The sequence below is a fragment of the Leptosomus discolor genome, chromosome 1 (assembly GCF_034619465.1).
Source record: "Leptosomus discolor isolate bLepDis1 chromosome 1, bLepDis1.hap2, whole genome shotgun sequence".
NCBI classification, from domain to species: Eukaryota; Metazoa; Chordata; class Aves; order Leptosomiformes; family Leptosomidae; genus Leptosomus; species Leptosomus discolor.
In genome coordinates this window covers 75,397,712-75,412,697 of record NC_141391.1, presented here as the reverse complement: position 1 = coordinate 75,412,697, position 14,986 = coordinate 75,397,712, and the positions used below count along the sequence as shown (strand labels likewise).

General features: G+C 42.3%; 1 protein-coding gene across 1 annotated transcript in view; it reads left to right on the top strand.

Moving 5' to 3' along the window:
• SLC9A7 (solute carrier family 9 member A7) overlaps positions 1-14,986 on the top strand; it is a 76,395-nt gene that overhangs the window by 45,491 nt on the left and 15,918 nt on the right. Inside the window, exons 8-13 of the mRNA XM_086482218.1 lie at positions 65-170; positions 525-613; positions 728-841; positions 3,959-4,070; positions 5,443-5,596; positions 13,206-13,265. Of these exons, the coding sequence (XP_086338344.1) occupies positions 65-170; positions 525-613; positions 728-841; positions 3,959-4,070; positions 5,443-5,596; positions 13,206-13,265 (635 nt within the window). The remainder of the gene's footprint in view (positions 1-64; positions 171-524; positions 614-727; positions 842-3,958; positions 4,071-5,442; positions 5,597-13,205; positions 13,266-14,986) is intronic.

Below are 14,986 nucleotides of genomic sequence, written 5' to 3'. Positions count from 1 at the left end.
ATAAATACTGAGTACAGCGAAACCAAAGGATTTATTTTTTTGATCCCTTAACAAATGACTTAACGTGACAAAGTTTACCAAATTGCACTGCTTCCCCCTGCTGGAAACGGCTCTCTTCTTCTTGATGTCCTGGAGCACTTTCTTGCTTGCAGAAGCTTGTGGATTTACTGGTGAGTAGTTGGGATTCAAGCACACGGAGTCAGAACTCCTGTCCGTCTTAGCAGCCTTTTTTCCACTTTCTCATTGAAACTTACCTATGAGAAACGTGGTGTTGGTACTTAAAGCTTTTTTACATTCTGTGCAATGTCATTGAAGGTGCAGCTCGCTGTGTAACAAAGGCTTTTAAGAGCAATGGTTTGGTTCAAACACCACCTCCCCAAACTGGCATCTAACTCACTTGAAAATAAGGTTCATAAAATCTCAAGGTTAGGGATGATGTATAAATTTAATAGAACTTGGGAAGGGAAAATGTGTTGAGCTCACACAGTACACAGGCTGATTTTTGCATGTGGTTCTGCTCACAGGTGTGGTGGCTGTCCTCTTCTGTGGAATAACCCAGGCGCATTATACGTACAATAACTTGTCAGTTGAATCAAGAAGTCGCACTAAACAGGCAAGACTGTCTTTCACCTTTTACACAGTGTGTTGCTGTAGTAGTCCATGTACTATTGTTTTTGTAAAGTGTCTTTATTGCTTGGCCTTTAACATGTGACTGTTTTCTCCCTAGCTCTTTGAGGTATTGCACTTCCTGGCTGAGAACTTCATATTTTCTTATATGGGTTTGGCACTGTTTACATTCCAGAAACATATATTCAGCCCAGTTTTCATCATTGGAGCTTTTGTATCCTTTTTTGCTTTGTGTGAGGTTTCTCTGTCTTATGTGCCTGAAAACTTGGGATGTCTGTTGGCTTTACTGAATAGAGGATGGGGGCTGACCTGAGTTTCCCTAATGTCTTGCAGGCACAATAATTTTGAGAACAATCTTTGGTTACCCCTTACATCAAAGCCCTAAGGCCTCTGTGCCACACAGTTGTTGGCTCTGTACCTGAGCAAGTGCTAGAAGACACATAATTTCAATAGATAAATAAATTAATATGCTTTATTGTGTGACTTGGCTATTGACAGCCAGCAGCGCTTGTGTGGCTCTTGTGTTTGAAGTTTGGAGGCCTGGAAAACGATTCATTTTTCTCTTCACTTCCAATGGTCCCTTGAAGAAAACAAACAAACTTCAAGTAAATAAGGAGGATTGTGGGTGAATAGATTATCTTTGAGCAATACCCCAAAGGTAGAGGTCAGGATCTCATGTGAGGGGAGGAGGGAGGAACTGGGCTGTGGTGCAGACCGTGACATGAAAGGTACACGCTGCTGATAGGTGCTGGTGTTGGAGTTGGGTATCTGTTCCTCATTGTCCCTGGCTGACATGGTACATTTGTCCTGGTTTTGGCTGGAATGTTAATTTTCTTCCTAGAAGCTGGTACAGTGCTGTATTTTGGATTAAGTGTGAGAATAACATTGATAGCAACAACTAAAACATCAGTGTGTTGCATAGTGCTTATCCTAAGCTAAGGATTTTTCAGTTTCCCATATTCTGCCAGCATGCAGGTGCATGAGAATCTGGGAGGGAGCACGGCCAGGACAGCTGACCCGAACTAGCCAAAAGGATATCCCATACCATAGAATGTTGTACTCAGTATATGAACTGGGGGGAGTTGGGCGGGGGGGGTGTGGATCGCTGCTTGGTCATCAGTCAGCTGGTGGTGAGCAATTGCATTGTGCACTACTGGTCTTTGGCTTTCTCTCTCCCTCTTTTTGTTACATTCCTTCATTATAATTACTATATTTTATTATTATTATTGATATTTTTATATTTTATTTCATTTTACTTATTAAACTGTTCTTATGTCAACTCATGAGTTTTACTTTTTTTCTTTTTTTTTTTTTTTCCAATTCTCCTCCCCATCCCGCTGGGAGCAGGGGAAGAGTGAGTGAGCAGCTGTGTGGTGTTTAGTTGCTGGCTGGGGTTAAACCACAACACACTTGAATTCGCATGAGGCACTGCAGCTCCCGTCTCCTGTGCTGTGCTGCAGCTGGGGCCCCATCCCAGAACTGAACCCTTTTGTATTACTCACGCTCACGTAAGCTAGGAATCACTAGATTCCTCTCTGCATCCTGCCCCTGTTGAAACGGCTTATGTAACTATTTCTTCACTGTATGCTTGGCTGCTTGAAAACTCAGCGATTAAAAGTGTGCATGAAGCAATGGGAACTGGTCTAGTCCCGATTTCTCCCTGCCTGCTGCAGGAGTAGGGCTATTGGCAATGGAGGTAAACCCCGCATAAAGGGACATGTAAAAGATGGCCTAATCCAGAACGTACTTCTTTCCTCGTCTTCTTTCTACCGTTTTCTCTCATCTCTGTAACTGCTCTTAAGGATTTATTGCATTTGTCTTTATTTTCCTTTGGCCATTTACTTTTTTCTGAAACTTAATATATTTTCTCCTGTGTCTCCTCACGTCTCTTCTTCTGGCCTAAAAAATGCTGCAGAACCCTGAAGCCATTGGATAAAGACATGAACAGAGTGGTTGCATCTGGTATACTAAGCACTGTAATTTTTCATCTTTGCTGTGGCCTTCTCTCCTCTCTCAGGTTATGCTCTCTGCCTTGGGTTTGTTTTCAGTATCTATTTTGTTCCATTCTCTGTCTACCCTCCTACCTTTCATTACATTTTCCACATCTTTTTCTACAACTGCACTTAGCCTCTGTTGCCTCTTGAGTGTTTTTCTACCTTTGAGAGGAGGGCAGCTAGTGCTAGCACCCACATTTTGCCTCAACAGCTACTGTCCTTGTTGAGTTAACACCTTGTGGGCGTGAATTGTGGAGGCGTCATTAGCTCTTGAAAGAGAAAGGTTGGACTGCAAAGGCAGAGCTAAAGCCTCGGTGTCCGTTGACAAAATCCTAGCTGTTATTCCTATGTATATTGGTCATGATGGCTTCTGATGTTTGACTTCTACATTCTCAAAAGGACTACTATAAAAGCTGTTTGGAATAATTATGTGAAGCTTTTTGTATAAAGTAATAACCAAAATCTTACTTTCCTAGAGACATAATAAAGCAGTATCACTTTACTTCAGCTATGGCAGCAACCCGGTGGCGTCTAGAGCTCTTGCATGGTTTTAGTTTTTTTCCATAGGAGAGCTGTTTCATTCTTCTGATGTTGTTGTCCCAGCAGCAAATGATCAGTGTTTGGTGGGGTTCTGTTTGTGGTGGTGTTTTATAGGACTTCAACACATCACTCTAGTTTGTCCCAAAGTGTTCCTGAGACAGTGGAGGGTGTATTTAACTTTCTGCTTCTTCATGGGAACCACTGGATGTTTTATGCCACATTAAGGGAGGGAAGGAGCTTACCACCTACTGTCATGAATTTCTGCAATACTCTTTTCCTGCTCTTTTTGAACTTCATTCTAGTGCTAACAAGTGGTTTTTGGATTTGTCATCTTAGTAACTCTGTACTCTTAAGTGCTTGCCAACCAGTAGGAGATTTTGCCTCTTCAGGAGCTGTAATGGACTGGCCACTTGCTGGTCTTATGTTGATTTTCTTTCTGGACATAGGACTGCATTTCTGTTGATCTGAAACACGTAATTGAATGGTGGTGGTGATAGTTGTTTAAAGTGTGAATTCCTTAAGTAAAGTCTTCGCCTGTACAACTGGTAGTTGTAATACTAGGTTTAATTTCCCAGTGCATTAAAAAACCTGGGTATATTAGTTAAAATTTGCATTCTGTGCGGTGAGTTCTGTATGCACAGAACTGGTGAAAGTCTGTTTTATAAAGACAGAGATAACAAGAACACTTGATATCATGATGTAAACCTCTCACTAAAACAGAAGCTTCATGTTGCAGCCAGGTACCCAAGAGTACATACCTCAGGAAAGTGAAATCCTTAACCCTCAGCTGTGAACAGATTGCGATCTTTCTGGGCAGAGCTGCACACATCTACCCTCTCTCCTTCTTGTTGAATCTGGGCAGAAGGCATAAGATCAGCTGGAACTTTCAGCACATGATGATGTTTTCAGGTAAAAGCAAAAATGTTTGGTAAAGCAAAAAAATCTTATTTTTAACTCATAAGCAATTTATAGTACTACCTTCTGCTTTTATAATCCACATCCATGCATCCTGAATAGAAGACTTAATGGTTGTTGCAGCATGCCATCATGTGTCTTTCAACCTTTACAGAAAGTGTGTCACGTCTGGGAAGAGTGACATCTTGAAATGCCAGCTGCTGGCAGCAAGCAGTCATCTTGTGTTGAGAACAAGAGTATTTTCATTTGAAGTGTGTCTGAAGGGGATGGGGGAATTGGGATGTATCTCATCCAGACAGTTACATCTAGCTAAGATGATGTACACATTGTGCAGAAACAGATAGCCACTGAGAAAATAGAAGTGTATTTATGGGTGTGTTCTCCCACTTAGTTGGAGAAAGCAATGATTTGACTTCAAACTCCTTTATGATTTCTGTGACACACATAGCTGTTTGTGTGTCATTTAAAGCGAATCATGGAGTGTGTGTCTAAACATGTGCATCCTCAAGAAGTGCCAGGGATGCCTCTGTACGCGAGAGGGTGTAAAGAAGAGGGAGCGCGGTGACAGGACCAGAAGCAATGGACACAAACTGACACACAGGAGGTTCCCTCCGAACATCAGGAAACTCTTTTTACTGTGTCCAAGCACTGGCACAAGTTGCCCAGAAAGGTGGTGGCATCTCCATCCTGGGAGATATTCAGAAGCCGTCTGGACACAGTCTAAGGTCCTACTCCAAGTGACCCTGCTTCAGCAGGGGCGTTGGACCAGATGACCTCTACAGGTCCCTTCCAACCTTAACCATCCTGTGATTCTGTGATTCCCCTACTTAAGAAGTCTGCAGATGGCCAAATACCATGGCTTGTCCTTGCCAGTGGAGCTTCGTGACAGGGGGCAGGGGAGGGGATAGGTGGGGAATATAGTCTGCCTGTGAACATGTTGTTAACTAGAATATTTTTCCAGCTGATAACAATTTAGTAGCAAGAACTCACACTTCAGTTATGGAATCAACTGAAGTGTGCGTTTTCATTTGGATTAAGGGAGCTGATTGATTTCTGTAGTATGTTTTGCTGTTGTCCACAACTTATTTGTTTCTGCATTTCTTTCCTGTCAGTTTTTGGAAATACACCTTTTCTTAGCACTTGTGGAATCTGTAAATTACAGAAAACTGCCAGGGCAAATAACGTTCTAAATCGTCTTCGGGCATAATTTGCCAGGGAAACTGAGGGAATTAAAACTTGCTGGAGCCCAGTGCTTTCTGCTTGTCACTTTGTGCCTATGTGGCAGAGAGGGAGCAAGAAATGATGCTATTCTATAAATAGGTGTGGTTGCACTTCTGAAGCTCTGCTATTTCATGCTTTTGCGTAGGTCTCAGGGGAGCAATGGCATTTGCTTTGGCTATACGAGATACTGCTACCTACTCACATCAAATGATGTTCTCAACAACTCTCCTCATCGTCTTTTTCACTGTGTGGATTGTCGGCGGAGGTACAACTCCTATGCTGTCATGGCTGAACATCAGGTCAGTATGCGACTGTGTGCTGGGGAGACTTCACTTTTCAAGTGGCAAGTGTGCTAATCGGGCATAGTCCTACAGAACTTGTTTGATGCTTGCTAGAGGTGTTGTAGGTATTTAGAACACTTTGTTTTACAGAGGAAGGTGCTAGTGCAGGCTGGTGGAGAAAATATACTACTAAAGCTCTCTGATGCCCTGCAAGTAGGTATCTAGGTCTTTGTCAGCCCAGTAAGATGTGGAATAGTGTTGCCTGTTAAAGCAGCTCGTGTATTGAAAAGAAAGAATTAATCTATCTAGTCCCATGTAAGCTTCCCTTCCTATTATACTAAGACATTTCCTTGTCTTTTGGCTCTTGGTAATGGCCTTGTTATGTTTTTTAAGTTAAATGGAGTCTTTAGTGGGTGGTGCTAAACTTAGTGCACTTTAAACATCTATCTGGATAAATCTGATGTGATCTAAACAACTGGGGTAAGTGGGATCCTGCTAGTCTTCTGGGTGTGTTTTCTCCTGTTTTGAGAAGACCTGTGAAAATGGTAAGTGACATGATTATAGATGTTTGTCTGTAAATTCTGGCCAATACTTAGTATTTTTGGGCTGCAAGTATCTTCATGTTTGAGGATATTTATGAACAGAGGTGCTAGAGAATTGTGACTCGATTGTTGTTAAAGACCGCATATGTTATCGTTCTGTGAAAGGTAAATGCAGTGGAATTAAAACAATACATGCTGTACAAACCCTTCAGTGTGTGTTTCGTATGTAAATTATTTGTGCTCTTTGGCACTTGAAAGCTTACTTTGTCTTGCTTTCTAATTCTGCTAACCAGAATTTGTATCCCATTGTCTTGCCATAAGATCGGAAAAAAACAGTCTTGGGTAAAACCAGTTTCAGTCTTTGGAAGAACTGATCATTCTTAGGTGCAGCTTTTGGAAAACTTAAGTGAACTGCTTGTGGCAATAGGTAGCAGGTGCTTTCTAGGTTGGCAAAAAAAATGGCTAGGAATCCCAGAAATGCTTGTGAACTCCTCTCGTTGAAGGCAGCATGCCTCTAGCTGGAGACAGGCATTTCATCAGTGATTTACACTATCTCAGCTCTGACTAACAGCAAACGTCGGGAAATCACGGTTTCGGTTTTTTCGGTACCAAATGAATCCATTTGTGTCCTTTTAAAACTGTCTTTAAATGCAAGTTCCAGATGTTTGGCTAGCACACCAGAAAGAAGCACCACTTCCATTTAGTCAGGCTCTCTGGAGGTCATGTCACTGACAACAGGTAATGCGACACCTGGTGTGAAGTCAACAACAAAACCAGTTCCCGTGCAGTTGTGTCATTAATGTTTGTGAGATACCACATCCTAATGATATTTCTCAGCCCAGCCTGACTGGTTTCTGTTTCCACATAAGATCTGTGTAACAACTTTAAAAAGGTACCTGGAATAGGTGCCACGTGCAGCTTTCCATTTGGCCCCCCTGACAACAGAAGGAGATTTCTGTCCGATGGTGGTATGTAAGGAACAACTGTACTAATAGACTTCCACAAGCAGGACAAGCACACTGTCTGCATAACCAGGAGTGTGCATACACTGTCCGAAGTGCAGGGCAAGAGGGAGCGGAAGATGAGTTCTGGCCAGCAGCATACAGGTAAGAACGCTGCTTGCAGTCTGCTCGCAATAGCCAAGCGAAGTCTGCCATGATCTGCCTGCAGCCTCTGCGATGGCTGATGTGAGGATATCCCTTGTCTGATCTCCACTTGATTGGATTCTAAAGCATTTTCTGAAGTGTGGCTACAACCAGGTCAACAAAACTGACTCTAACAGCTCTCGTCATAGGTGCTGGCATCGTGAGCCTTCTGCCCTGCTGCCTGCACTTCTTTTGTTAAGGGAGCATAGCTGGGTATTTCCTTCAAACCTTGTCATCCAGCAAGGGACAGGATGTGCTGCTGACCACCGAAGTGAAGAGGGCTCCTTTAGTTGTCAGCAGCAGGACAGGACTGAATTGTAGCAAGTGGCCCAGCTCCTGGCCAACTGGACAATAGTTCTGATGTAACAGCTTTTTTTTTTTTTTTTTTTTTGCCTTCCCCCATTGAGCCTAGGAAGGAGGTTGTGGAAGGATCCAAGAATATGCACTTACTCCTTTAGCCGGACTAATCTGGTTCAGTAATGCAACTCTGTGAGCCTGGATGATGAGTTTCTCCTGAAGGGAGGAAGGGCTAACGCTGGATCCATTCCAGGCTTGCCCTTCGGGTAGGCTGTATTTGCAAAACTCATTAATGCGGCCAGCAAGGCAGAACAGCTGGAAAAGATGTGATACCATTCCTAGAGGAGGAGCTGCCAATGCAGTTGGCCTAACCATAGTTTTGAGTGTTTTTTTTTTTTTTTTTTTTTTTTTTTAGGAAATTTACCCACCCTTGCTAGTAAGCAGTAATTTAAACTGTCATTTGTTTGGCATGGTTGACAGAAAATAAATGGCTAATTTCCTTATTAAGGGGAGGATATGATGTAAACAAGGGGATTCTAAGTAGGAAGTATTTGAGGACTGCATGGGTCTGCCTACAGCTGCCTTGATGGGCGCTGCTCTATTAATGATGGAGACCACACTTTCTGCGACCACATGAAATCAGGTTTGGGCCAGGAGGTGGCAGCCCTGTGCAGCTGATCGAGAACTGGAAACTTGGTGCTGCTAAAGTACTCTCTGTGAAGTCCTGTCTGACCCTACAGATTTAAGAAAGGGACAAATTAGTTTCCAGCTGAATTTTAGAAATATGCTGCTTTTCTCTTTTCCATCCCTTTCTACCCAGTGGAAGAGATAGGCAGGAGGAGATGAAGATGAGACGCTGTCCCAGTGCCTCGCTCAGCAGCACAGTGTATAGTGCTGATGCAGTCCTGAGGCCATGCAGTAGGTAACTTGTTCCTGGGGTGGCTTGGGGTGCTTTCTGAGCCTTGGTACTTAGCAAAAGGTTAGATTGCAAGAGGCTGGAAATAAGTAGTTCTCCCATACAGGATTATTTTGGAGAAAAGACGTTAAAAGATAAAAGGTGGTTTGCTTCCTATATTAAGTGAAGGGGCACGAGAAACTAATGCCATTTGTGTCTTGAGATGTGTGTGGACACCTAAAAGTCCAGCTCTGGTGTGAAGTTCACACTGGTTGTATCCTTGTTGACTTTGGCCTTTGTGGAAGGAAAGATGGAAAGCCAGTCAGTCATTACAAAGTCTTCATGAAGTAGTTGTCCTTGCTGCAGTGTGGAGGTGAGAAGAAGATGAGGGCCTGCTTTAATGAAGAGCCGACCAAGCTGACTGACTCTTTAGGCTGGTTTAGCTTGCCTGGTCATTATGTGGCAGAGTGGTGTTACTGTAATCCTGTGAGTACTGGCCTGCCCATCAGTGGGGTTTCTGGGTGGCCCGTTCAGTAGTTCCTATGGGCTGCGATGGGCTGAGCTACTTCCATAGGAACTGCAGGCGCGTGTCTGTTGCACTGGGCAAGTCAGAGAAGCTAAGGCAGAGGTCAACACCAAAAGACTTTATTTAAGGTTGTGCTTGCGTGACTTAAGTAGAGCAGTACCAGAGAGCTGACTCCAGCCAAGACTTTCAGCCTAGCTTGACACCGCTATGTTCGTGGGGAGGCACTTCACAGAATCACAGAGTGGTTGGGGTTGGAAGGGACCTCTGGAGATCATCCGGTCCAACCCCCCTGCTAAAGCAGGTTCACCTACAGCAGGTTGCACAGGACTGCATCCAGGCAGGTTTTGAATATCTCCAGGGAAGGAGACCCCACAACCTCCCTGGGCAGCCTGTTCCGGTGCTCTGTCACCCTTAATGTAAAGAAGTTTTTCCTCATGTTGAGGTGGAACTTCCTGTGCTCCAGTTTGTGCCCATTGCCCCTTGTCCTGTCGCTGGGCACCACTGAAAAGAGCCTGGACCATCCTCTTGACACCCCCACCCTTTAGATATTTATAAGCATTTATAAGGTCCCCTCTGTCTTCTCCAGGCTAAAGAGCCCCAGGTCTCATTCAGCCTTTCCTTATAGAAGAGATGCTCCAGTCTCCTCATCACCTCTGTAGCCCTCTGCTGGACTCTCCCCAGTAGTTCCCTGTCTCTCTTGAACTGGGAGTCCCAGAACTGGACACAGTACTCCAGATGTGGCCTCACCAGGGCAGAGTAGAGGGGGAGGAGAAGCGCCCTTGACCTGCTGGCCACACTCTTCTTAATGCACCCATTGCATGCAAGCATGGGGCAATGCCTATGCAAGGATCCAGAATTGCTTTGCTGTGGCTTAGAGGCAGAGGCATGTGCTTCTGCCAGCACCATTAATTGCATAGCACTTGGGATGCATACTTTGTTCTCTATTTCTGGTGGTCCTTTCTCTTGCATGATGTGAAACACATGAAAAGTAGGTGAAGGTCGGGGAGGCTAACATGAAAATTAAGTTTTGGTAAAGTAAAAAGCAATATAAGGAGGAAAATAGGCAAAAATGCCCTCTGCTTCCCCTTGCTGTGTTCTGAATGTCTCCAGTGATCAGAAGAGCAGATATCTTTCCAGATGGGTTATGTTACCAGGGTCCACTGACCAGACTTAAATGTACAGCTAAGCACCTATAAAGACCTATAGTTTGTAGCAGAGGCTTTATTTTACTGCTTAACTGGTTGGGAAAGTGAGGTCATGACAGCAAAACCTGAGTGAAAAATAATGGGATCTTTAGATGCTATTGGTTTCTGCCACTTGATGCTGAGCAAGTTAAAAATTAACATCAGAAACTGGAGTTAAAGCCATGATGTCATGTGTCTGAATTTCTTGGCTGTCTATCAGTGAGACGTTTCCAAGCATGTGAGTGGTAAACAGTTACACTTTTCTAGCAGTAAATTATTTTTTTCTGAGAAACTAAAGCATGACTTGGATATTAAAAATACAGTCTCATCCTTTGAGACTAAAACAACAACAAAAAAAAAACAATTTCCTGCCTGCATTTTTAACAATTTCAGCAAACGCAAGAGCCTTGTAAATCAAAACCACTGGCAAAGTTCCTCTTTTCAGAAAAGTAGCTGACTTATCGTTTCACTTATCTGTCACAGGAAAAGAGGGAACTCCTAGCATTTGTATTGCAAAATAATGTTTTTTTTCATTTGAGGTTATTGACCTGGTTCTTTTCATGTCAAATGAAGCAACATGTAGATTAATGCCTTCCTCACCTTCATAATCTGCCTCAAATGAGGAAGTTCATGTTTATTTTAATCAAGTCATTTCAGTTATACTTAGCAACCTTTTTCTAAATCTTAAAGCATTATATCTTTTGATTTGAAATACTTTAGGTATCTTTCTACCATAAAAGTTAAAGGTTGCACAGTCAATGTCAATTTAGATATTTACTGCCTTATGTCTGACTTTGCAAACACAATCTTTGTAAGAGCTTTCTATTTAGTGATTTCTTTTTTTTCTTTTTTCTTTGTCTCTTTAAATGAGCAAACTGGACAAGAAACCTGGAAACCCTAACTCTCACATAGCTGCTCTGTGACCTCCCTGACTGTCTGGGATGGTGGTAAAACTTGACAGCTTGGTAGCAGTCTCAGGTTATACTCTGTTATCTTACCCAGGGTGGTCCAACAATAAAATGTGCATTTTCAAATACCATGCCTCAGTGTGCTCTGATCGCAGGAGGCGAGTGTCGATGCTGTGATCAGCCTTGATTTATGTTCTGGACTTGAGTGGGGGATGTCTGATAGGAGGTAGCCTGTTTCCATTATTCTAGAACTCAGATCCTTGACTTCACTGCCTTCTAGCTGGTCTTTGCTGCCCTTAAAGGGCAGATGCACAGACACAGGTGCTGTCCCTTGCCCTCAGTTGTGGGCTTTTTCCTTTCACTCTCTCTCTGCACCAGTTTCTCCAGTTGTCTTTCCCTATCTAGTTTCTCCCATCTTCCTCCTTCTTTCCCAGTCTGTACTTTCTCATTGTTGATCTTGAATCTCTCTTAATGGAGGTGCAGTGCAGCCTCCAAACCTCCAGCCTCACCCCACTGGGTCTTTCCCTCAGTAAGAGATTGTCTGATTGTCTCCTCTTTTGGGTGTCTGGAAGTAAGCATGGGAGATGCTTCCTTATCGCTGTTCTTGTGCTCTGAAACATAGCAATTCACACCAGAGAGAAAAAGTGTGGGGAAGGCCCAGACCCTGGAGGAACTGGATTGAGCTATATCTAGAGCACACAGGTGATGTGGGTTTAACTGCCAATCTTTGGCAAGCCTCTGCAGGCAGTTTCAAGAGTTATTATCTTGGTTAGGTCAAGTAAAGAAATACTCAAAGGCACCCTAAAACCAACCTGAAACAACTTTTTCTAATTCCAGGGGGGTTTTAGTGGTTGGCTTTTTTTTTTTTTTTTTTTTTAAATTTAAAACGTGGTGGTGGGAATTCTCTTCTTCCTCAGTCATCTTCTGAGAAACACTTGAACTCTTACAAAATGGCTAAAATTTTCCAAAAATGCTGTACTCATTATAGACATCTGGGAAAACTTCAGTATATTAACTTGGCAAAGATACAGCAAAGAGAAAGAAGTTGTAGAAGGGAAGTTATTGGGCAGTTTTTAATTTTAGTTTTTGCTGAATATGCAGAGCTGTCTCGGTGTTGGCCTTCCAGAGCAGAGTGCTCTGACCTGGAGTGTATGTTGGTATGGGAGAAAAGCTATTGAACCAGGAATCCAAAACAAATGTATCCAAAGCCTGGTATTTGCCTCGGCCTTCGAGGATTAGATGAGTGCGTGCTCTTCGTAGCAGAAGTTATGGCCTTAAATATTTGGTTTGTCAAGATGTCAGCCTGCAGTCAGGGTGTGTATACCTGCTCTTTGTAAAGTGAGGTCTCTGTGGATTTCTGATCATCTGGGCTTTTATTTCACATAAGCAATATATAGTTCACGTGGCATGCTTTCATGGAAAAACGGAGCAGGGGGAGAACCCACAAGCTGCTAAGGAATTTGTATGGAAAATATTAGAAACCAACATGTTTTCATTTGTGGTTCATTGTTTGTTTTTTTTTTTTTTAAGTACAATTGAAAAAGGCAAAACAAGGAGTAAAAACACACTCTGCTTTGACTGGAGATTAATCACGTTACAGGTTGTTAGTCAATTGTTAGTGAAACCAACAGAGTAATTTATATGTATTACCGGTTGTTTCAGACTGCTCTGAAAACTAGGCAGTGTTGGTGGCTTCTTTCATATATGCATAGCTTCCTGTGATTGCTTTCTCTAATGGCTTTTTCTTTTTTAGACCATATGTGGGTCCAAAGTGGTTAGGAATTGTCTCAGATTGGCTCTGTCTCTGCAGCAGCTCTCTTGAGAGCTATTGAATCTAATTCTTGGGGGGAGGTAGACTGTCATGAATACAGGTGTTTTACCAGCCTGAATCTGAACAAACGAAGAATATTACTGGACATCTCATTCATAAAGTGCTGACATTGTTAATTTTTATGGGTTTTTTGTCACTTTGCCATTGTTCTGCCATTCTTATTCTTGTATGCTTTGTCTCTTTTTGATTGGGTAGGGGTTTTTTATTTTGTTGGTTTGCTTTGTTTTGCTAGGGAGCTCTGTAAAGCTACCATCTCATGAGCATTTTGTTACTCACATTGCATTCTTGTACTGTACCAGAGTTGGTGACCATGTTCCATCGGTGGAAGAGATGAGTGAAAGCCGCTGGCTGTATTTCAGGTGACATTGTGCTTTCCTTGATACCAAATTAACCTGGTGCTTGGGTTTCTTCAACTTTATAACACTAAGTGTGTGCTCTTTTTCTATACTATGGCATGCTGCTGCTGCTTCTCCTTTTCTGCAGAGTGCCGTAGATGTTCCTCAATTCTGAGTCTGTTCTTTTCTTCTGAGCTGGGAGAGTATGGATCACACATCATGTCTTTAGCTTAGGAAAAAACCCACAAAACACCACATGCTTTAACTCTGTGTATGGGTAATTAATGAAGCACAACTAGCATCTCTAGCCTGGGAAGACTTGAAAGCTGAGAAATCATGGATGCTGTCCTATGATCCTTAGTCACACAGGTACTCTTAAGCATTCCTTGGGGTTATTTTGTACAACTGTTTGGTTGGAAGGGACTTAATACGTCATTTAACCCGGCCTCTTTGGACGTGTATTTTAAAAACTGAGTTATCACATTGCTTTATAGGAAGATGCTAATAAGAGTAGAGATATGCCAGAACCCTAGTCTTCTCTGGTTGATGGTTTCTTGAACTGTTACATGGATAGAGAGAGAAGAAAAAATAAATCTCTAACTGTTATCTATAGGCAAATGTGTATTTGTATGTATGTGTGTGTGTATGTGTATATATATAAAAATATATACAGAATATTTATGTAAAGAAAAGTCTTTGGGACAGGGCAATGGTAAGTTTTTTTCATACATCCTGTCACACTTGAAGGTTCCCAGCAAACTACTAAATTTGCCAGAGACGCTGTACGTTAGCTTGCACAGAGAATCTGAGAACTATTATCTATTACAGACATTCTTGGCTGTTGCCGCAGTAATTACATATGCTAGAATGTTATAAAGCCTGGTATTTTGTTAACTTGTCATGTATGTGTTGTAGGGCCTTGGAAAAGTTTTTGCAGTATCAGAAGAAATGGTTCCACCCGTTTTAAAATTACATACTGAGGAACTTGAAGTTCCATCTGCTTTTTTTTTTTTACCTTTCCTTTCACTTACATTTATTTTCCACTTTGAGTTCCACGTTTTGCATGTCAACCATTTTCTACGGCACTGTTTAAGTTACTGAATTATACATAGGTTTAGTGTTTGAGGGATCAAATCTGAGTAACTGCTCTCCTACATGTGGTACTGAAATTGTAGCTGTAGAATAAGGATCAAGAAGGTCAGGAGTCAGTTAAAAGCAGAAACGCAGTGCTTTGGTATTGGGCATTAGGAGCTCAGTGGTAGTCGCTTTGCTATTACAGAGCTGTTAAAACGTGAAAAGCCTTTTATGCCTTAAAACCAAAAATGTACTTTAATTATGGAGGAGTGAAGACATATACTTAAATTGGATTAATTTTTACTGTAGCACACCCTTGTCTACAGGTTCCAGTAAACTTCCCAAGGCAGAAATAAATGTCACTGAGGTTTATGTACTAGTAATTGTCTATACTGGAGTTTTAAGGTCTCTACCAAATACCACGTTGATGCTGATGGGGAAAATAGATGAATTTTTCACCAGTTTTGGGATATATATGCATTGTTACAGCTGAAAGACTGCTCATATTCTTCATCTGACATCTGCTTTTTAAAAGTGACTTATTTGAATTGCTACTGTACACCCTCAGGGAATCCACACACAACTGCTGCAATGGGCTTTCAGAAAGGGTGGTGAGGAAAATGAAGATGCTTGATGGCATCTGCACTGCCCTGGCCTTCGCTGTCCTGCAG